Source organism: Poromitra crassiceps (assembly GCF_964638095.1).
Source record: "Poromitra crassiceps genome assembly, chromosome: 3".
Lineage (NCBI taxonomy): Eukaryota > Metazoa > Chordata > Actinopteri > Beryciformes > Melamphaidae > Poromitra > Poromitra crassiceps.
The window spans coordinates 810,139-834,927 of NC_139625.1; the positions used below are offsets into that span (position 1 = coordinate 810,139).

General features: G+C 44.0%; 1 protein-coding gene across 1 annotated transcript in view; it reads right to left on the reverse strand.

Moving 5' to 3' along the window:
* Positions 1-24,789, reverse strand: part of ston2 (stonin 2) — a 51,381-nt gene that overhangs the window by 14,276 nt on the left and 12,316 nt on the right. The window contains exons 2-4 of the mRNA XM_083633368.1: positions 12,203-13,583; positions 4,633-4,965; positions 1,941-2,163 (exon numbers count right to left, since the gene is read on the reverse strand). Of these exons, the coding sequence (XP_083489494.1) occupies positions 1,941-2,163; positions 4,633-4,965; positions 12,203-13,549 (1,903 nt within the window). The 5' untranslated portion in view covers positions 13,550-13,583. The remainder of the gene's footprint in view (positions 1-1,940; positions 2,164-4,632; positions 4,966-12,202; positions 13,584-24,789) is intronic.

The window sequence follows — 24,789 nt, forward strand, 5'->3', positions numbered from 1 at the left end:
TGTTTGTTTTTTTCTCATCTCAGCCTGAGGGGAGTGGAGCAGAGCAAAACAGAGGACACCAGACCAGAGGAGAGGAGAGGAGAGGAGAGGAGAGCAGAGTTGAGGAGACCAGACCAGAGGATGAGGAGGGGAGGTGGTGAGAACTTCTTGTAAGTGAAAGAGGCTAATGCTGACATTTATCAATTCATGAATTTGCTAAGTGGACTCCCGCCAGAACCCTATCAAGGATCTCTGGTGGTCCCTGGACCTCACTTTGAGACCCACTAATCTTGTTCTTCTGTATTCATCTCAAATGACTCACAACATGGGTATTTACAGATTGGAAAAACCTAATTTTTTTAAAGGGGGGGAGGGGACCCACCCCCCTTACCCCCCCTCCCCGTCGGCTTACCGGGGTAAAGCCCCGAATGTCTTCAGGACCTAGAAACGCCCCTGGAAGATAGCAGTCCGTCTTGCGCCGTCCGCCAGCCAGGTGTTATGCCGAGTTTTGCACCCCAGCGCCGGTAGCATCTTTTCACATCCCCACCTCACGGGAGCATATTGTAATGATTTATACAGAAATGTAACTGTTTAAAAGTGATATAATTATCTGGTAGACGTGGCCTCCCTGATTTCTAAGTCAAAACAGCCCCTAAATATGTTGGGGATGCAATTCTCGCCTGGGATGCGGAAACGTTCACGGCACGAGTCGTAGACGCAAATTAGAGCCGTGCCAAAATCATCTGCGCCCCAAAATGCCAGCGCAAACGGGATTTGGGCGGTCTTAACTACCAGAATTATTCACAGGCGTAGCCAGGCAATGCTGGGCATTACGTCAATCAAAACCAATCAGATTCCCGTCTCGCAATGGCTGTTTGCGCGAGGCATGCAATATGCTGTAATTCTCTCCATGCCTAATAGAGTGTACTCACTCGTGCGAGGACAGAGAGAGCTTATTGACAGATCGTCTGTGGTGCCAACGACCCTCCGGATTATGAAGGTAAATAGCCTATGTCCATTGTCCAACAAGTTTTCTCAATTCATTTCCCTCTTTGCGATGTGATAAAAGTTTCTCAGTGAGTTATAGTTGATTGCCTCACTGAATTATCTGCTAATACCCAATTTTAGCAGCATAATTTGATGACTAGGCTGTGCATAATGACATCTCCAAAAGGAATTCTACTTTGCACTGCGCTGCCCTGCACGGAGATTACGGGTGCGCTCCGAGAGCGCGAGGTATTTGTGTATAAGAGGTCCTTTTCAAAGCTCTTAGCGCAAAGTAATTGCGCGCTGCTGACGATAGGGTAATGCCAAGTATCCCACATTTTAGCGCTGAAACGCCTGCTTTGGCTTGTGGCAGCCAATGCCCAGTACAATTATCACAGGCATGCGCTTGTGTCCGCCCCCAATTTGCATTGTGCACGGCGTTAAACGAGCGCAAACACTAAATTATCGCTTTTGGTAAGATGGGGCCCGTTGTATTTCATACTCATTATGTCATCTTTCCAAAAAAGCCTTCAAAACCCACCTTTTCACTGTTGCTTCTGACCTATAATCTTTCTCTCATCTATTTTAATATTTTCTCTCTTTATTAAAGTTGTTTTATCCTGTATTTATAAAGTGTCTTTGAGCACGGTCAAAAGCAACAGTGAACAGTGAAGCACTATATAATATACATTACATTACTAAACATACAATAATGAGTATTAATGTTCTGTAATTCTACTCATATTCTAATATTTATTATATTTCCATTCTTATACTTGATGCCAGCCTTAAAATGAGATATTCCTCTAAATCTGGCTTCTATCGGGCAAAATTTCAAATGTAAAACGTCCAATTTCTTTTCGTGGCCCCCACAAATCTAAAAGTCAAACTCCGCCTATGCACTCATTCCAATAGACACTCCTATTATATGTACAAGTAACTGGTACAGTAGTGAAAGAGAAAACATATTTTACCAGAATGTTTGTCCGGAAGTCGGCTTATCCTCCAAACCACAGCTTTGAAGGCTTGCTCGTATTTAGCTGTTCCCAGGGTAACCCTCATGGCTGGTTCTGACCCTGAGGTGGTGGCTGTACCCAAGCTGGTGCCCTTATTAAATAGGGCCTTGAATGATTTCTCCGGCGTCACCCCTTCCCGACGGAAATTCTTTGCCCAGATCTTAGGAATGGGATACCGCACCTGGGAATTTTCAAGACAACTCACTCTCAGCAAACACATTGTTAAAAAAGAATGTGACATTGACAATCAACTTATTGTTTGTTATGTAGATTAGCATTAACAGCTGAAATGACGTTTTGAATTGTGTGATCCCAGCCGGTTAGGGACTGTTCGTTATTTATGAAAGAGGGGGTATGGTGCAGAAAGGGGGAGGGGTATCAAATATTTTTTTGAGTACTGGGGAGGGACTTGTGTTTTTTATTTTGGCTTTAGGGAGGGTTATACAACTTTCATTTTTTGTATTTTGTATATATTTTTAAATGCGTTTTTCGTTCCAAAATTCGTGTTTACTCCCCTATTTACAGTATATCTATGGTTTACCTGTAGCCTATGGTGACTGGACTTGGTATCTCCCATTCCTTCCTTTCACGTAAATTTGGGATATTCTCTGGTCCTGGCGAACTCCTCACTGCAGACAATTTAGTGGGATTCGACATCGGTGATCACATAGGCTATTTAAATTTGATAGGAGATTTCTGGGGCTGAAGTAGCCTACAAAGCAAGAGTGTAGAATTGTCCAACTCCAGTCACTTTAACGGTGTCGAGTTATCCTTTTCCCCTTTACACCGACCCGGTTTTGTGGGACTGGCGCTGGTTGGATGAGGCGCCGCGCGTCTCTGCGCTCAGTGTTGTTTTTTCTGCCCAGCCAGAAGGTTTTCTGTTGTGTGGTGGAGATTCCTAATGCTACATGCCAGGGACCATTTAACCACATATAACACAAGGCTGGGCTTTTGCGTGAGGACTGTCCCAAAAAGAACGACAGTAGCCTAATCCTATAGTAAATCAGAGAAAGGTGAATTGGCAACGTAGGCTACTGTGTATGGCCGCCGTGCCAATATTATTGTGGACGCTGCTCCTACTGTATGCACTGTGTACAGGCCTATTCAGTACATTTGGGAGAACGGTCATCATTAATATGCACGTGTCGGTATGTTTTGTGTGTGTGTGTGTGTGTGTGTGTGTGTGTGTGTGTGTGTGTGTGTGTGTGTGTGTGTGTGTGTGTGTGTGTGTGTTTGCAGAATAGGTTGTTGGTCCTGCTGTTTGCTTGGTGCATTGACTGGAAAAGTTTATCATCGCTTTATATTGTTTCAGAGCTGGAATTGTTGACACATATGCAGTTGGCTAGGCTACTGTAGGCTTTATAACTAGGAGATGAGGCTGTTATTGGGCTGTGTACTAAACGTTATATGCCCCCCGCCCCCTCTCTCCCCCGATGTCATAGGGCGCTATCAAACGTAGCCAAATCATCGGAAAAGGTCATATTTTCTTCAGTACTACCTTTGGTGTGAATATGATAAAGTGTGGTTATTTATGATGGAGGGAGGGTCATGCATTTATCTCCAGTCACTCAGGGATGGACATGGAAAAATATTTATAGATCTGGGGAGGGTGAAGGAAAAAAACGAAAACAAAGTCGCCCCTGCACCATACCCCCCCCCTCATAAATAACGGACTGTCCTTTAGCCCAACCACACAAATGGCCATGAAACCGAAGTGGAGGGCTACTTGCAGAAAATATGAAAAAATACGCACATCACTTTGAGGGCTGCTGGGCTAGATATAAATTCAGTAGAAATAATAGAATCTGCACACACTTATGCTCCAAAGAATGCTTTACTTCTTGACTAAGACAACATTTCGACCCTCAGCTCTTCATCAAGTAGGATAATCTAATGAAGAGCTGAGGCTCGAAATGTTGTCTTATGTCAAGAAGTAAAGCATTCTTTGGAGCATAAGAGTGTGCGGGTTCTATTATTACTACTTGCAAAAAATCCCTCCACCACTTCATACAAATCCACTGGATTTGTGGAAGGCCAACCAAGTAACACAGCATTACCAGGACCTCTGTCTCATCAGTGTGTCTTCTCTGCCACTGGGCTGATACAAACAAATAGTTAATTATACTTCTTACCCCAGAGCATGTGGACATGTGGACATACTGATCTTTCTAAACATTTTATATGTTAAGCCCAGCCGATTTGGTCAACAGTATGCATTTTTAATTTCTGTTGGGGTTTAGAAATGTTATTTTAGTTTGGAGGGGGAAATTTCCCCCCAAAAACACATTAAAATGGGAAAGTATACTGAAGGGTGACCCAAACAGTCCAATGCGATACCTAAAGGCCAAAGGTGCACAGAATTTCTGGCCATCCTGCCAGGCCTAACAGCCAAAAGGTTACCCAAAATCCTTCAGATGTCCTGCTCCCCATCGCCACCCAGTGGCCACCAAAAAGCAATTTTTCGGAAGAAAAAAAAGACGATATGATTATGCGAGATGAGAATGTGTCAGGAATTTATGAGCCATAACTCAATTGCCTACATAGACCAGTAATGTAGTCTTGAGGCCAGGGGTGGGAACATACATTTTCGATTATCAACTTCAGTGCAAATCAATCTATCTAATATATCGCTATGCAGATCATTTCTTACCGCCACATTCTCACAGGGGATCAGGTTGAGTTGATCCCGGTTGGAGGAGAAGCCTTGCGACATGAGGAGCCAGGACTGGACAGTGACCTCTGCACCTCTGATGCAAGCTACCGTGCGAAGCTTGAAGGGCAGCGTCTTCTCAGCAAACATAGTGTGGAAGCGTAGCAGCTCAAAGCGTCGGAAGGGTGGAGGTGTGAAGGTAATGAGACCAGAGGAGAGGAACTCCAGCTGGTCTGCATGCTCCTCATGAAGTTGAAGGTGCTGGAGTTGGATCCAGTGAGTGGTGGTATTAGGAATGATGTCATGCCTGGAAACCACTTCTTTCCCCTTCAGCTGGAAGAGTTCAAATTAAGTCATTGCAACAACAGACATTAGGGATAATAATAATAATAATAATAATAATAATAATAATAATAATAATAATAATAATAATAATAATAATAATAATAATAATAATAATAATAATAATACATACATACAAATAATACAAAAACAACACATGGCATTTATATAGTGCTATTCTAGAACTCAAAGCCGCTTAACACTATACACTGATGAGTGGTGTTAGTGAGACAATACAGAGACAAACGTTGGACAAACATAACACAGACAAAAGATTGGATGGGGCGGGGGGCTTAAACGAAGGCAATGGAGAAGAGATGGGTCTTGAGGTGGGATTGAAAAACTGTGAGCGACTCAGAGTCTCTGATGTCTTGGGGGAGGGAGTTGGGGGAGCTGCCCTGAAGAAGGTTCTGTCCCCGAAGTTGTGGAGTTACACCATTGTATATGTATCTCACTAACCAAATTAATGATCTGTATCTGTACTTGGAGGGTGCGTGGCAGGGGCGGTTTTAGGATCAGAGCTTTGGGTGGGCTCAGCCCCCAAAGAGAATATAGGGTGGACCGCAGACCCCCTAGGGCAGAGGTTCTCAAATGTTTTTCAGCCTAGGACCCCTTACAAGATATAAGATATACCGGGGACCCCCTCATTCTGATTTGTGATTTTGGGCTAAGCTTAATTGTTTCCACGGTAACGTGCTTGATTTATAAATTGATAGGTTTGCTAGATTAGAATGTAATCCATGAACCATTTTAGATTTAAGCCCCAATCAGTAACTTTTTCACCTTAATATAAGTCAAGTCAAGTCAAGTCAAGTTTATTTGTATAGCACATTTCATACACAGAGGCAATTCAAAGTGCTTCACATAAAATGGTTGACAGGAAAATAAAAAAATAAAAGAAGAGAATAAAATGGACATTTAAAAGCATCACAACAAAACTTTAAAAAAGGGTATTAAAAGTGCATTAAGCAACAGGCGCAGCAGTTGCAAAAAGAGCTAAAAACTTATAGAGGACTCATTGGGTTTGCATAATAGACTATATAAGAAACATGACTACACACACATATAATAGTGATTGAGAAACAGCTGTCAGCAGTTAACACATTCACTGCCAGCCGTTTTTTTTTACTGTAGGTAGCTTCTGCCAGAGGGTTTTTTTGAGGATTCTGGCTCATTTTACAAGAGCCGAGGATTATTTTCTGCTTGGACTTTGTGAACACAAAGTTCACAAAAGTACTAATAGAATGTGTGCTTTCTCTGTCTAAAAGAGTTAGTTTGTAGAGTTAGTAGTTATGTAGATATTAGCCGTTGAGTACAGCATGGTTTCAGCGTCTGAGACTGAAAGCTGAGATAATCGCAGTTTTGTGAAATTCAATCAAACAGGCAGAACAGTCACTTTAACCATTTATTTTTGGCATCAGTGAGATATCCAACACGTTCTCACGCCGACCACGTAGCATATTGACGCTTTGTCCCGTCCCTTATGCGCCACTTGTTACTAACATGGTACCCTTGAGCGACCCATGAAACGACTTGGGCTTTCCCACTAAACTCAATGCAAACCCATACAAGTCATCTTTGACGCTTATGGCAACTGCTCCCCCATCAGCCTAACTGCTCGCCCATTAGTCAACTGCTCGCCCATTAGCGTCTGGGGGGAGGTTAGGTTTAGGCATGGGGGTGGGAGAGGTTAGGGTTAGGGTTAGGGTCTGGGGGAGGTTAGGTTTAGGCATGGGGGGTGGGAGAGGTTAGGTTTAGGGTTAGGGTCTGGGAGAGGTTAGTTCCTCCAGACCCTATGGGGAGCACTTGACTAACTGGGGAGCAGTTAGGCTAATGGGAGAGCAGTTAGGCTAATGGGGGAGCAGTTGCCATAAGCGTCAAAGATTACTTCCATGGGTTTGCATTGAGTTTAGTCGGAAAGCCCAAGTCGTTTCATGTGTCGCTCAAGGGTACCATGTTAGTAACAAGCGACGCACAAGGGACGGGACAAAGCGTCATTATGCTACGCGCTCGGAGTGAGAACGGGTTGAGATATCAGACATCTAAACAATATAGTTCTGAACCCCCTCTCCTTCAAACTCCTCCCTCCGTGGGCGTGTCTGGTGGCTTTCAGCAGCGTTTGTCACAAGCGAGTTTCTACTGCCTGTCTGAGCAGTGAGCAGCCTCCCTCCCTGGCGGCCCCCTCGTCGGCAAGTCTGGATGGGGCTCACTCGTTTCTTGGGTTTGAGAGCTTTGATGAAGCTTTGTGCGATTCTAGGCTTTATGCTGCGTGTTTCAAAGTGTGTTTTGCACCCAGTCTATTTTTGGAACCCCCCACCGTTGTGCACCCGTGTGCACCAGCGTGAAAGCGTTTTCGCCTACAGTATGAGAATGAGGCTCGTTCGTTTCTGGGTTTTCGGTTGAGCTCAGCTGGAATGAAGCTGCGTGCGATTCTGGGCTTTCTGCTGGTGTTTCAAAGGTGTTTCAAAGTGTGTTGCACCCATAATCTATTATGCAAATTTGCAATCCCCCACCGCCAGCTCCCAGCGCGAAAGCGAAAGCGAAAGCGTTTTCGCCAATCCATTTTCATGAGAATGGCTTCCTCAGGCTGCTTTTTGCTTGGCTTCCTCTAGTCTGGAGAGCACTGTTGCCACTTAGTGGGTGGGTGGAATGGGTTGTACACGTTCGGTGGCTCCCATATTTATATAGGAGATGTAAAAGCGTTAGATGCACGTCCCACCGTTTTTTTGACGACTCAACTCGTCATTGGCAGTCAACCGTTGGATTTTTTTTTACGACTCAACTCGTCATTGGCAGTGAACGTGTTAAAAGCGACGGTAAACATAAAAGTCTTTAGTCTATTTTTAAAAGTAAGTAAGGTTGGGGCAGATCTGAGGTCTTCAGGTAATTTGTTCCAGCTAGCAGAAGCATAGTGGGTAAATGCGGCCTTCCCATGATTTGATTTGATCCTAGGGACAGTTAATAAGCTGGACCCAAAACAGCGCCAGAAAGCTCTATGTACATGTTGTGACATCGGGTACTCACCACGTGATTAAATAATAATCCATCCATAGTTACGTGAAAGGTAATTTTCGTATCAAATCCGCACCGAGTTACTTCCTTGTTTTCATGAACACAACTTGCCCTGTACAGCGCATGCGCACATCTTGCCTCCGGGACGCAGGCACCAAACTGCTTAGTCCCAGTAGAGGCCTTTGGATTCAAGTCACTGGACCATCTTCAATGACTAACAGCTTTTTAGTCATTGAAGATGGTCCAGTGACTTGTAACAGGGAGAATGTCACCTCTATTGGTCACACACCGCCCTCCAAATATATATATATATATATATATTATTATATATATTTATTTTTCCTGAAAACTTTTCGCGGACCCCCTGGCAAAGTGCCACGGATCCCCATTTGAGAACCACTGCCCTAGGGGGTGCTGGGGGCATGCCCCCCCCGGGAGAAAAATGTGTACATTTTAAAGTAAAAGGATCAATCTGGTGCATTTTGAGATCAAAATGAAGAGACTAGATCTATGCAGAACTACACACATCACATCAATATCCTATTTACTGTTCTGTGGCTTTAAAATGATGAAAAAATAATTGTCTCCCTATATATATATTCTGCATACAGGTATATGGTAGAATTCTGCTTGCCTAAATAATACAGTGATCCATATACCAAAATCACTTCCAGGGGAGAACTCAACTGAAGTAACATTTGCTTTGAAAATAACATTACAATGAAATCAAAAGAGAACTTCCTAACTTATTGGCTGGAATAATATTCGGACAAGATAATAATATACTGTAAGCCCTAAAGCAGGAGTTTGCAGTCAACTATAGTTGAAATTAATATATGGCAGTATTTGTGGTGGTCAAAATCTATTTGGGGTGTACCGCCACAAATAGATCAGTGTATGGGAAACACTGACTATTAAATTGTGTGACTAGAAAGGCACCAATAAATCTGAGAAAATGTACTTTAATGTTGAGCAACAAAGCCATCACTTCATTTACAAAGGTGTCATTACAAATGGTATTGACACCAAATTAAAAGAGTTTTAAAGTAAAAATAAATAATAAATAAAGATTGTTTTAACATTGGCTCAACCAGCCCATCTTACCAACCACCAGGGGTCCTTGAGGGGCTTATAGGGGTCTCCAGCAAAATGTAGAATTATTAAACTTCATTATGTTGTGTACAAGAACTTAACCCTGTTAGATAATACAGAAAAAATACTATTTTGAGTCAGAGTCTCATGTTAACTGTGATACAATACAGATACTCATGGAATTCAAAATCAAACCTGACAATAAAGATATTCTGGGTCTTGACTACTTCTCACCTGTTTCTTGCTCTCTCTCTCTTTCTGTGCCAACTCCATCCTGCTCTCTCTCTCCTCCTCTCCCTCACTATCCTCCTCTCTCCTCATCTCCCTCACTATCATCCTCTCTCCCTCTTTGTGCTGTCAACCAAAAGGCAAATACAACAACCAACCAGAGTATTTATAATCTAATAAGAGGTATAGATCCATCCATATCAATTAAATGTGTATGTACAAACTGTTGTTTGTAATTTTTATTTTTTATTTATTTTTGCCATCAATTTTCTAGGGTGGGCTGGTCTAAAACCGCCCCTGGTGCATGGCTTAATTCAAAAGTGGACAGGGTTATACAGAAATTGGGTGTGGCTTAATGTTTTGTGTTGTTGGCAGTTCAGCATGCCGAGTTTCCACCAAAACGTTCAAAGTATGGCTACAAAAAAGAGGTATCGAAAGACACTCTATTTGTATCAATATCACTTTAAGGGAACTGGAATTGGTACTGGTCATGTTTTGTCTTTTTTTTAAATGATACCCAGCACTAATCACAAGTACATATATTGACACATTGTACTCGCATGATACTCGTAAAAGAATAGGCAGATTATGACATGATGGGCCCCTGGGCCTGGACACATGAAGGGCCCCCCTCACAGCCCACATACGCAGAATTAAGGCCAGAATAAGAACTAAGACATACATTCACGTGACTCTCAACAGGATTCACAGCACACACACACACGCACGCGCGCATGCGCACACACACACACACACACACACACACACACACACACACACACACACACACACACACACACACACACACACACACACACACACACACACACACACACACACACACACACACAGCCACCTGAACTCTCAAAGCCAACAGCACAAACACAAGAAATACATTCACTCCATAAAGGCAAGTGGTCAGTCGGTAGTGAATGTAAAAATGTTACCAGCCACTCAATAGATTACCATTGTTCTTTTGGATTGTGAGTGAAGCAAATCTACCAGCCACTTTTACCAGCATGTGGCTGGTGGCTGTGCTAATTTTGTACCCTGTCTCAGTAAAATAGGATTTACAGCAGGTACACTCAATTAAAGCCAATTAAAGCCAAAAGCACAATAACCCTCTAATTGTTCATAAAATTATGGTCACATAAGTGAACATTTGGTCAAAAATAATGGCGTGGGGGCCTATAAATGATCATTTGGTCCCAGGCCCGGGCAAGAAACGCGGTGGTCCTGTGAAGAGACTCTGGGTTATGGGCCCTCTGAGCTCTGGGGCCCCTTGGGTGCGTTCGGTAATACATCCCTGCTTAAAAGCTACATTATCTGTACCTGTACTCATTTTATCCGAGTACTCCGCTCAACAAACAAACCTTCATCAGCTATAAATGCATACAGGATCCAAATTTAACACCCACAGAGTGCAACATAATAATGGTTAAATGTATATTTGGTGGATAAATCAATAAGGGTCATCCTCCACACTGGCTGGTAACTTTTTGAGATGGAATATGCAGTAGGCAATATTATTTCATTATAATTTTGGTTGAGTATGTCTCTGTAAAGCCCTCTGAGACATGCTTGTGAATTAGGGCTATAAATAAACTTGACTTGACTGACACCAAACAACCAGTCATGGTTACCAACCACCAGTCAGTTACAGCACACAAACAGTGGTCATAAACATCAATGGAATGTTAACCATCAACAGCAGAGAGAGTGTAGAACCCAACTGAACCTTGTTTGTGTGCTGTGATTGGCTAGTTATGTTCTAGTTAACCGGCTGATTGGTTGTTGTTTTTTGTCAGACCTGTAATTACATAATACCAATGTATAAATCCAACAATGCTGTACCCTCAACTCCTCTCTAGGGGTGGGGGATAATCAATTCTAAGATACATCACAATTTATTCCTTAAAGCAGCTACGAGCAACTTTTTCGATTGTTATTAAACAGTATAAATTTAATATCAATGCATCACATCTTACCTCTAATAGTCGACGAGACCAACGCAGAGTAGTCTCGCCCCGAGTGAATCGGCCAGTGTTAGTCTGTCTGTGGCCAGGGCAGATCAGGAAGTGAAATGAAACGGTTTGCAGCAGCCACTTCGGCCATAACCACAAAATAACTTCCAAAAAACCTGTTAGAATATAACGAGAGATGTTCCCGAGAGTATGCGTGGCGTTCACATTGTTTATGTTATGTTGCTAGGCAGCGCGAACGGGGTAGGCAGGCAGCTGCATTTCACTTCCGGGTTTCACTTCCGCGTTTCACTTCCGGGTGTAGCCGGTCCGGCGGTAGGAGAGAGAGAGAGAGAGCCCCCTGTTGACGCGAGTTTAGACAGACACAGACTTAATAATCACCTAAGGGAGCAATCTCCGATTGACACGGCTTTGGTCTCAGCTACTATTATAGGTAAGATGTGATGCATCAGTATTGTAATTATACTGTTTAATAACAATCGAAAAAGTTGCTCGTAGCTGCTTTAACAATTCTACATCTGTGCAGATGATTCAATAATCACATTTTTAAACTAAATTACAACATTATCGTCTACCCCTTTCATTTTGTAAGACTGGGCTGTATAACCTGACAGCTAAACCAATAGCATGGTCCTATGTGATAAGTTTTGACGTGTGTACAGACGAATCAGGATATGTGTGAATCTTTGTTGAGCTATTTACACATTTACCGCATCACTGGTAAATGTACAAACTCACCAGTCTATTTATACATGTACCACACTTTGGTAATAATACAAATTTATATCACAACTTTGGATAATCTACAAATTGACAGGTACTTGGCCCTATTGACATTTTTCTGTAACATACCTTTTTTGGCCTAATAAAAAACTATTATTTTGTAGAGTGTAGAAAAACCTTTGGTATCTTACCTGGACATCATTCAGTCCTAGGTGGCATCTGGGGGACCCTGCGAGGAATGCGAGCACATGGACTCGTGTGATCACCAACTGCTTCAAAATTCTCCCATCTCCCTCTGCAACAGTTCCATGAAACTCATCCCTCACCTCCACTTGGACTTCCTCCTCTGAGGGTCCACCACCTGTTGGTGTGATTGGACCAGCTGACCCTGATACTGCAGTATTACCTGGCAAACGTCTTAGTAGCTCAACAAAAGAGTATCTGAAGCTCAGGTAGTCATGGTAACTCGTGGTGGCAAGCTTGACCAGCTGCTCTCGAATGGGCTGGTGCGTGATGGGTGACTTGGGTTGGATATGACGCTTCTGGCGGTATTGAACCAGGTCCACACTGATGATGTGGACTCTGCTGGTCTCTTCGTAGCTCTGGAGCCGGTGCTCAGAGACCTCATGTTGAGGATCCAGGTGGAGGGTCCGGAAGGGCTTGTCCAACCCTTGTCCATAGAAGAGCTGGAGGAGGCCCTCATTGGTCAAACGAACATAGATGGGCCCCCAGTGACGTGATGACATGATGTTCTTCTTCTCTGGGATGCGGAGGAGCATTGGCCAGCCCTCCTGAGCATTCATGTGATTGGGTTGGTAGGGGCTTTCCAGCATCTCCGGTCCCTCGTCTTCATCCAAAGTGTCATCTGAAAGGGTTAGATTCCCTGGGTCATCTGGATGCGAGATCTGGAGATTATTCGGCTGTTTTGATTCCAGTCTATTATTCTGAGGATTGTTGTGGATTAGTGCTCCAGCCTCAGCAACTTTCTCTACCTCATCAGAGTGTTGGAGCTTGGAGAAGCACAAATCAGCCTCCTGCTTGACTTGGGAATCTTGTATTTGGGGAATAACCAAGCTGAAAGGAGAATTCTCCTGGTGACAACCATTATTTGGGACCAATGACTTCACTTCCTGTCTACTATCAAAATAAGAGCTGAAGGGGTTAATTAGGGATGGTTTAATGTCATTGAAGTCCTCATCAAAGAATGGGTTCTTCTTTGAGAAGGGGTTGCTGTTGTGAACCAGCGATTCAAGCTCGTTTGTTGGAGAGGCATCTGGGATAAGTTCTAAGAGATGACACTCAAAGCTGCCATTTTGGGTTTTACTCTGGTTCCAACTGGTAGTCTGGTTGCTTGCGGTGTTTTGGAAGTGGCTGACATTGTCTAGCTTTATGCGGGATGACCGTCCCGGAGGAAGGATGGGGGCTGTGGGATTGTCATCTTCATCAAAGGTTACCCAGGTGGTGAAGCGGCTGACACGGGTCGTTTCTGGCTGGCTGTTGGTTCGCTTGGTGCTGGAGATCCAGTTGATGGAGTCCATGTCTATGCGTTCATCCTCTGGAAGACCAAAGAGTCTGCCAAGACAAGAGGTACACCATTATAGGGTGCGGTCCAGCGATGCCATTGTTTTGTTGACATGGTTCGTTGGCTGCAATCCCACTATAACTGTAATGGTTTTTGAATGTGGCTTTGGATTGATGTGTAATACAGACTTATGATATTGACAGTGTTGTAATGAGATAAGCTTCACAAATCAACACTGCTTTTATGAGTTTTAAAGCATAAATGTAATTTGGGCTGCACAATATATGCTTTCAGCATCGTCATCACGATGTGTGCACGCACAATTATAATCACATTGCAGGAGGTGCAATATCAAGTTTCTTTTTTTGAAATTCTCTTTTTATTATAGAATTATCAGGTCCATTATACATTTCACACATTTTCCTCATTGTATCCATCTTTTCATCATGCTCATCCATGTACAAACATCCTACCCAATCATTCCGATGTCAATTCACATAATGATGTTGTCTTACATTTTTATACTGTTACTGACCATTACTCCCAAATGTTCTATCCTATGTCAATAACTTACATCAATAATCCACATTTTTATAGTGCTCGAAACCGAGCAATGGGGTGTGCCTTCATACTCCTCTAACCCCTTTTCTCGCGGGGGGATGAAATAAAACAATCCAGCATACATACAGAAAAAACAAATGCTATTACAGTTTACACAAATGATGGTCTAATATTTATGATGTAGCTACATTATCCAGCTTTCCCATCTTTTCATGAACTTGTCCTGTTGCAGTCTAATTGAAAAAGTAATTCTCTCCATTTTATATATTTCGTATATTATATCAATCCATTCATCTACTGTGGGTCTGTCCGGTCTTAGCCACTTTCTAGTAATTGCTTTCCTGCCCGCTGCACTCAGAATCCTGAATAAGTACCCATCCGGAGAAGAAGCATTTTCTGATGATAGGGCACCTAAGTACATGGTTTCCATTTTAAATGGGATGTCCCCATGAAACACCTTTTCCATCACCCCATGTATCTCCTCCCAGAATCGGGCTAATACCGGACAAGACCAAAATACATGATAATGGTTGGCTTCTGATGACCCACACTGTCTCCAGCACATGGAAGAGTTGGTATAATGTCTCGACTGTACCGGTGTAATAAAGAATCTCATAAGGCCCTTCCAACAGAATTCTCTCCATGAGGCTGAACTTGAAGTCCTCCACTGTAACATACATAAATTATCCCACTCTTCATCAGTTATATATATGTCTCCATCCCTTTCCCATTTATGTCTTACATACCCTGTACCTTCCTTTGTTTGTTGCAAACCCCCGTAGAGTCTTGAGATGGTTTTTTGACTCGAGCAAGAAGCGTATGCCTCTGTAAAAACTTGTAAAAACATATTGTCCTTTAATTTTTCTTTATTTTCCCTCAGTAGCTGTCCTATATGATGCCTAATTTGAAAAAACCTAAAAAAATCTTCATCAATCACATCATGTTGCATCTTCAGATTTCTGAAACTTTTCATGGACCCTTGTTCAATAAAGGTACAGTAAGCTGTTAAGCCCTTATCCGTCCATCCCCTAAATCTCGCATCCACTCTACTGGGAGTGAATTCTGGGTCAAACGCCACCCATCTCAAGACTCTAACAGCTTCATTCAGTTGGCATTGTACAATTGCCTTGTTCCACATTTTGAGTGACAGACTAATCCAGGGATTCCCCAATTCCATTAGGTCATTCCTCCATTCCTTTACACCCAAAACCGCTTGAATTGGGTATCTCTCTGTCCTAGCCGTCTCAATCTCCTTCCACCTTGCAGAGTACTCTGAGTTACACCAGCATGCCAGAGGTCTTATTTGGGCTGCCGTATAATAATCTCTCAGACACGGGAGTGCGACTCCACCCTTATTTTTGGCTAACTGTAAACTCCGATATCTGATTCTAGCTCTACGTCCTTGCCAAATGAATCTCGATATAATTTTGTCCCATTCTTGAAATTGTTGATCCGATATTTCCAATGGCAAGGACTGAAAGAGATACAGCACTCTCGGCAAGATATTCATTTTAATCGATTCTATTCTTGATCCAAAATTCAAAAAAGGTATTAAATCCCATCTCTTTAAGTCTTCCCTAATCCTCTGATTCAGTGGAAGGAAATTAAGCGAAAACAGTTTTGACAAGTCTTTTGATATATTCACTCCCAAATATCTTATATATTCCGCTTCCCATTCCAGCTGGAATTTTGTCCTGATGTTTTTAGAAGGGCTATAATTAAAGCTGAGAACCTGTGTTTTAGCTACATTCAATTTATATCCAGAGAAGGATCCATATTGCTCCAGAAGAGAGAACAATTGAACCAGCGAATGCTCCGGGCGGGAAAGATACACCAACACGTCATCCGCAAATAAAGAAATTTTTTGTTCCCCCCCCTTCATAACTATCCCTTCAATTTTTTTATTCTGTATAATCCATTGGCTCAAGGGCTCTATAAAAATTGCAAACAGGAGAGGACTAATTGGACATCCTTGTCTCGTCCCCCTCTCCAAGACAAACGGGTTGGACACTGCTCCATTTATCTTAATACTTGCCCTTGGTCTATCATAGAGTGCTTGAATTGCTTTAATGAAGTCGCCATGGAAGCCAAATTTTTCCAAAATCCCATATAGAAAAGACCAGTTCACACAATCAAAAGCCTTCTCGGCATCTAAACCCACCAGTACTGCTTCTAATTTATTTTCTGTTATATGGCTAATTACATGTAGAGTCCTTCTAATGCTATCTTGGGTCTGTCTTTGGCGGACGAATCCTGTCTGATCTAAACTGATGATTTGTGGTAAAAGTCCTTCCATTCTCTTTGCTAATATATGTGTAAAAATTTTGTAATCCTGATTCAACACACTTACAGGTCTAAAGCTGCCACACTCAAGTCTGTCCTTCCCTTCCTTTGGGATCAGTGAAATTACAGCCTCCCTCCAGGAGGGGGGGGTAACACCCTTCTTAAGAACCCAGTTGAAGGTAGATTTCAGTATAGGGATCAATGGCACCTTCATTACCTTGTACCATTCAGAGGAAAACCCGTCTGGGCCCGGAGCCTTGTTTGATTTGATATGTGCTATAGCTTTACTAATTTCTTCCTCCGATATTTCAGCTACCAGACTATCACTCTGTGAATCTGTTAATTTGGGGAGACTAATTGTCTTAAAGAAATCCTCCATCTTTACTTTATCAACATGAGGCTGTGAATATAATTTCTTATAAAAGGATTCAAAACACATTTGTATATCTTTTAATTTGTGGTGTATCTGATTAGTCACTGGGCTTTTAATTTTATGAATTGAATTCTCAGCTTGTTGCTTTTTCAATTTGTAAGCCAGCAACTTACTGGCTCTACCTCCCACCTCATAATATTTCTGTTTTGTAAATAACAACTTTTTTTGTATATCCTTCGTATAAAGCTCATCTATTTCATTCTTCTTCTTCCTTAGTTGTTCTCTGATTTTTGGCTCTGTTGTGGCCTTATGCTCCTGTTCTAACTGTTTCAATTCTGACTGTAAAAGCTCCAACTTTTTTTGCCAAGACTTCTTTAAATGGGAACTATAGCTGATTAATTTACCCCTTAGAACCGCTTTACATGCATCCCAGAGTATTGTAGGTGAAACCTCTCCATTATCATTCTGAGCCAAGTACTCCTTAATATCTGCCTCAATTTGGTCTTTCTTATGGTTCAAGATATAAGTGTTCAACCTCCATAAGGTATTCCTTTGATCCCTCTCCAAATCCAGTTTTAAATATATAGGACTATGGTCTGATAGGTCCATAATACCTATGTCACATTCAACCACTCTGTGTAAATCTTTACCAAAGGTAAAAAAGTAATCTATCCTAGAATACACTGTATGTGGATTGGAGTAATATGTATAGTCTCTCCCTGTTGGATTTGCTTCTCTCCATACATCTACCAACCCAATATCCTTCATCATAGTAATAATTTTCCTGTTAACTCATTCACTGCCAATATCTGACTGGCATTTTTGGCACAGGCCAAGTATTTCCATAATGTTTGGTCATCTTTCAAGACCCACAGTAAATTCTGTACTAGGACTACAGTGATGTCCAATACCTCGAAATGAAGATCTAAGTCTCTACTTTCACCCCCAAAAAGAAAGTTAGCTTTTAGCATGTTCTGTACTCTACTTATAACCCTTTTTATACACCCCATGTTCACCAAAAAAGCCTGTCTGGGAAGAGAAAAGGGAGAAAAAAGCATTTTTGTAAAAGGGCACAATCTCAGGCATAACTCACTCTCAATTCTTTTATTTTGAACTGTATTGACATCAGACATGTAAATATTATTCGTTAGGACACAAATGACAAAAAATATATATATATATATATATATATATACACACATGAAGTGCTTTTTTTTTACATTCAACAATACAGTTTACTCGGTGTGAGTGTGCAGACAGACAGACAGACAGACAGACAGACAGACACACCGACAGACAGACAGACAGACAGACAGACACACACACACACACACACACACACACACACACACACACACACACACGATCCCCCTTTTAGATTTCTAACCCAACATAGGATAAGCAATAACCACGCCCTGTGGCGCTGGGATTGGCCAGGAGCAACACTGGAGGGCGAGCAGCCCAGCGATTTCATGAACCAACTCAAGAGCTCTTGAGAAGGACAGCGGGCTGCTGTGAGTGCCTTCTGCCCGCTGCTGCCTAGCTGTTCCTGTGTTTATTTTGATTTGTTCTGGTACACCGTCCTCGTCCATGTCTCCCTGTCATATCTATGATCGTTCCCGTTTTCCCCTCGGCTATTCAACACGTCCTCACCGCCCTCGCAAACTGATCGATCATTTCCTCATTCCTCCGATGATCAAACACATCTCTTGATTACTTTCTCCCGTTTTCTCCTGGCTGGCACAGAGGAAGGCGACTCCAGCTCGGCGTTTCAATTGCGTTTCTCCTGTCTGCACAAGGAAGCGTTACCCGTTCTCTGCTTTCCCTCTGCTCAATTTCAAAACAACAGCTGCGGTATGTGTTTGATCGCGTGCTGTCGGCTACCCTTTGAAGGCAGGGACCTGTGTCTGTGTGACAGGCTGGGCAAGTGTTTGCTGCAGGCGCTGCACCAATAAAAACAAAAACACGTCAAACACGTCCTTGGCGGGGAAGGCCATTGCTGATAACACGTCAAAGACGTCATTGGCGGTGAATGAGTTAATCGCTTTAGTTTGAGTTATATTTGCATTTGAAGAATCAAGTTTGGGGTTCAGTCTTACATTCAGGTCCCCTCCCCATACCAATATTCCCTGGGTTTCAGTTATTATCAAGTCGAATAATTGTCTAAAGAAACTCCAATCCGAATTCGGAGGAGCATATACATTCAGCATAGTTATCAAAGTTCCCCCCAGATTTCCTCTTATCAAAACATATCTCCCTTCCTTATCTCTCTTTTCAAATGTGAGTTCAAAATTACTTTTATTTGAGATTAGTATCGCCACTCCCCTCCGATGTCCAGCCGAGTATGATGATGAAAACTGATGTTTAAAGCCCATTCTAGTCAATTTCGCATGTTCTATATCTGTAAGGTGAGTTTCCTGCAAGTAAGCCACTTCAACTTTATCTCTCTTCAGTTTGGATAATATTTTGCTTCTTTTGATTGGATTGAGTAGACCATTCACATTATAACTTACTATTTTAACTGCCTGCATTTAGTTTCAAGTATGAGTATCCCCCATAATACGAGTAGCAAATAAATCCCATCCAAGGCAACACCCCAACAGCTGCGCAGAACAGCAGCAAACAAAACCTCGGCCCACGCACGGGCCTGAACATAATATAAACAAAAAAGAATGAAACATAGACTTCCAATTGTGGGGTCTCCATTGTGACCCTGTATAAACCCAGATGGAAAGTGGGCTTTGAGGGAGAGCCTCTCCTCCTAAGTAGGAGAGGGCCTTCATGTATTACCATCTCTCTGTCCGTGTTGGTATTCCCTCCACTATGGCTAAGAAACAACCCCCGACTTTAACCACTATAACATTTGTCGTGATTGACCAATAATCCACAATCTACTAATATACAAATTATATTTACATAATGTCCTCTCTTGCTTGAAAACGGCATCCCCTTTTCTCCTTCCTTCTTATTTTGAAAAGAAAAACTCACCCCTTCCTCCTTTGAAAAAAAAAACAAACAAACACACGTGGCTTTTACTCCTCCCGGTCACGTGACGTTACCGTCGTTACTTCTCCTGGCGTCTGAACCCCTTCAGCCTGTCTCTGAAGTCGGGCGTCTTGCCTGGCGCTCCTTCCCTGCTTCCCGTTCTCCTGCCCGTGCGCCACGTAAAACGCTGGATCTGCTCCAACAGAGAGTCCGGATGCTTAATCACCGTCACTGTCATTCCCCTCTTTGACATGTCTCCTGTCGCTTCCTCCGCCGAACCGTACAGCACAGTCCCTTCTTCATAGAAAACTCTAAGCCTGGCTGGAAACGGTGTTTGGAATCTTATCTTCTTCTCCTTTAACACCGATTTCGCTTCGTTATATTCCCTTCGTTTATTCAATACATCCGGTGCATAATCATGGTCGAGATTTACTCTTCTTCCGAGGTGTTCGAATCCTCTTTTCTGCCACGCCATTCTCAGCACGTCTTCCTTCATCCTGAAGCTTGACATTTTGGCTACGATGGACCTTGGAGAGGCCTCCGTGGGCGGCTTTGGCATCAAGGCGCGGTGTGCTCTTTCTACTCGTAGATCAAACGTTGGAGGGAGCTCCAGCTTTTCCCGCAGCAGGCTCTCTACATATGCAACCATTGACGGAGAGTTCTCCTCCGCTCCCTCTTTAAGCCCATGGATTCTGATATTCTCCCTTCTGGAGCGGCTCTCCAAATCTGTCAGTTTAGCATCCAGGTGTATCTGAAGTTTCATTAGCTCCGTTACCGCTTCCTCCGTTGTTTGTAATCGGGTTTCTGCCGCAACAATCCTCACTTCCGCCTCCCCAATTCTCGTGTTGGTTTTCTTTATATCGTCTTGAATCTCTTTCATCTGTTGACCGTTGTCTTTCCTGAATTCCCTCAATTCCTTGAGTATGAGGCTCAGATCCACGTTGCCTGTTTGTTCTCTCTCCATGTCGCTAGCTTCGTTGTTAGCCACCACGCTGCTACCCTCGTTAGCTGGAGAAGCTTGTCCACGCTCGCCTACAACGTCCTTCATTGCCGTCTTGGTCTTGCTTTGTTTTTTCCTTCCGCTTCTATTAGCCATTCACAATGCCCACTATCTTAAATCAATATATCAAAAAAATTATTGCTACTTCGGGTTACATTGGGCTTTTCTCAACTCAAAGTGTCGGGAGCACAATTTCTATGCTGCCATCTCCTGCCTCGCTAGCCCGGAAGTCCGCAATATCAAGTTTCAAGTATAGCAAATTAGTAGTCAGGCATTGGTGAGGGTGGACTATGATGAGTTGTCTTCCACAGCCAATTTCTTTAGGTCGCTGTATCGTTACACACAATAATTACTACACTACTCCTATCAGCTATGAAACTGACATTGCATAAACAAATTGATGTCACTGTCAGTAACCACAGTTTTAACGATTAGCTCAAGACAATACACAGAAAGACTCCGGGCGGGTCCACAACTCCCCCTGCCCACCGACATCAGCTGGCCCAGCACCACCAGCAATACAAAAAAAAATAACCTTACCAATGACGTTCACTTGATGACAAAACCCATCCTCCCGAAAAGCAACAAAAAAGCCCTCCCAGCGCAGCAGTAATATAGAGCATCTTGTGCCGAACTGCATGTAATTTAAACGAAACGTAAAGTTGCTAGCCTGGAGCAATACCCCTTGAAAACTGCCGCGTCCATTTCCCACATCATCATAAACTCCTCCCTCCTTGTCGTTTCGTCTTGTCTCCTGGTTGGCTTGTATTTGCGAATGCCTGGAAATATCCCACCCACAACTCAACTAATTGTGATTGGCTAACCCCACAACTCAATGGAATTGTGATTGGTTAAAACACCTATCATCAAAATGGTCGTGCCCATGTCATGACCTTACAGTCTATGGTCATGACCAGAGCTGTGTCGTTGCGAAGGGCTGCTGTCTTGCTGTCAATCAAATACAATTTGCCTGTGGGGGCTGGTCCAAATTTAACCCCATATTTGCTGAAACAAAGTGAGTCCAAGATCATAGCAATTTAGGGACATTATTACTATTGTAACGAAGTATTTGTCCAAGGAACTGGAGACTTGAAGTTGGTACAGGCTTTTTATTCTTGTCTTCACAATATAGCTCCTAGCAGCTAGCTTCGCTGCTAGCTCTGCAACCACCCGGTCAGCTCGCCCACATGGCCTGACTGACTCCCGGCCCCCGGCTGCTGGTCCTATATACCCCCTTCCCCCTAGGAACACACCCACACACATTAGTTCCTAGGTGCAATCTAGACACTTCTATTGCACATCACATTACAGGTAATACTTGGATTACCTGAAACGCTACATTTCCCCCACCCAACTTTAATGTCGCTTCCACGCGACATGCACAACCCACACACATCCCCCTGTACCAAAACACACCCAACACAACAATTTTCCCATCACCACATCAAATTCTAATTCCCCAACAAACAGTCTTTTCTTTTCAGCACCCCCGTCATAATGTCCAGTTTTCATTAGGTACTCCGTAATGTCTAGTTTTCCATTAGGTACCCCCATAATGTCTAGTTTCCCATTAGGCACTCCATAATGTCTAGTTTTCCCATTATTTCCTTTCTTTTTCACACATTTAAATTCAACCCACATTTCCCATTCAACAATAACCCCCACATCTCAATTAAACACAAGCCCCCACATTTTCCTTAACTTTTCTTTTAAACCCCATTTCCATCCCCCCCTTTTCCCAGCTTCTGTCCCACCTGAAGCACTCTTTTCGGTCCCCCCTTTTGTTTGTTCCAGTAGCCAAATGCACGAACGAGCACCGGATCGACATCCTCGTCCTCCGGTCTCCACTCGCGCCCGTCGACTCTCCAGATGACCCTGGCGTCGTCCTCCCGGCCTCGCACTCGCTCGTTTTTCCGTCCCCCTCCTCCAGGGTTGAGGACAGCAGAGCGAACACCACCGGCGTCGATCTTCCCCTCGGCTCTCCGCTCGTTTTTCCGTCCCCCTCCTCCAGGGTTGAGGACAGCAGAGCGAACACCACCGGCGTCGATCTTCCCCTCGGCTCTCCGCAGTGCAACGTTAGGGGGTGTATAGCGGTTAGGCTGGGCCGGTTCCCCCGGCGGTAACCCCCCTCGCTCACTCGGAGACACGAGCGTCGCTCTCCCGACTGTAACAACACTGCAGACGATATCCCTCTCTTCCCTCTGGCTGTTCCCCTGCAGCACCGTTCTCCTATCCGTCACAACGTTCTCTTCTCCCCGGCTGCTCACACTCTCCCCAGCCCGTGTCTCACCTCCGGCCTCCCCACTCTCAGTGCAGTCCCTGGCCAAGTGCTCCGGCGACTGGCAAGTCCAGCAGAGTCTCACCTGTCCGCCGCCTGCACGTCTCTCCTCTCCCGCTGCCCTCCGATCCCCGACAGCCTTTTGACACTCTCTAGCCAGGTGTCCAATCTCGCCGCATGCCCAGCAGGCTCCCTGCTGTCCATGTCGTTGTCCCGCATACCCGGTCCGTCTCCCGGGACCGCCTCGGCACCACCTCGCCACGTGGCCCGGCTCACCGCAGGTCCAACACAGTCTCTTCCGTGGCTCCTCCGGCCGCTCTCCCTGCTGCATTACCTCCGCGCTCATCAAGTCCACCCGCTGCATGACTTCCCGCAGCGCCCGCATCACCTCTACTGCCCAGGCAGGAGTCTCTTCCACCAGCCGTCCGACCTCTCTCAACACACGGGCCTCCATGCCCGCCAGCATCGAGCTGATCCCCGCCGTCAGCTCCCCTTTCCTCCCGTTCACCGATGGCCATTCTCCGCGCACCATCGCACGTGGTCTTAGCAGCTAGCAGTTAGCAGTTAGCACCCCTGGTAGCTAACTTACTAGCGCTAGATCTAGAGCCCAAAAACCGCACCACCCAGTCTCTTTTGCCGTTCCTTCTCACCCTCTCCCCTCTCGGCCGAATCAGAGGCGTTACCGCTTTACTTGCTGACACCAATGTAACGAAGTGAGTATTTGTCCAAGGAACTGGAGACTTGAAGTTGGTACAGGCTTTTTATTCTTGTCTTCACAATATAGCTCCTAGCAGCTAGCTTCGCTGCTAGCTCTGCAACCACCCGGTCAGCTCGCCCACATGGCCTGACTGACTCCCGGCCCCCGGCCGCTGGTCCTATATACCCCCTTCCCCCTAGGAACACACCCACACACATTAGTTCCTAGGTGCAATCTAGACACTTCTATTGCACATCACATTACAGGTAATACTTGGATTACCTGAAACGCTACACTATTATTTCAGTGAATAAAAACTAATAAATAACAAATACAAATAATTTATTAGGGGGGAATTATTTTGTTTTCAATTTCTTCTTGGGCCTTCACTGAATACCTAGAAGGCCCATACCTGTGTGTGTGTGTGTGTGTGTGTGTAACACACACCCACCCACACACACACACACACACACACACACGCGCGCACGGAGAGGGGGAGATAGAGCGAGTGTGAGTGTAGCTTAATTTGGGAGTGGATGAGAATCCGACTCAAGCATCACAAACCGGCAAGGTCTGCGTTGTGCGCCCTCACTGCCCTGTCCCTCCACGCGTGCATCCAAGCTGATCACTGCTGAGCTGATCATGGGTTTTCAGGATCCACACGCAGATAGCCTAATTAAACAGACCGCGACCCGCCGTAATAGAAATAGGACCAGGCAGCCATACAGTTTTCAAGTTTCTACAGTGAAATCATCAGGAATAGGCTGCATGATTTGTTTTCAGTGATCAATTTAGGGAACATTATTAGCGCCGCCGCCGCCCATGAGAGTAACATGCCTCTCTGATAATGAACTCTGATCATTTGTTATGACCGTAGATCATGAGAGATCATGTGTGGTAGCCTATGTTACAGTAATCTTTCAGCAGCTAAGATTCTCATTAAGCTGTAGGAGCACAAACAGGCATGTCTTTTAGATTTATATATATATATATATATATATATATATATCACGGTTCAAGATACAATGCTTCAGCATGCGCTGCGACGCGTCATCAGTGATGTTAACTGGGGTCGTAAG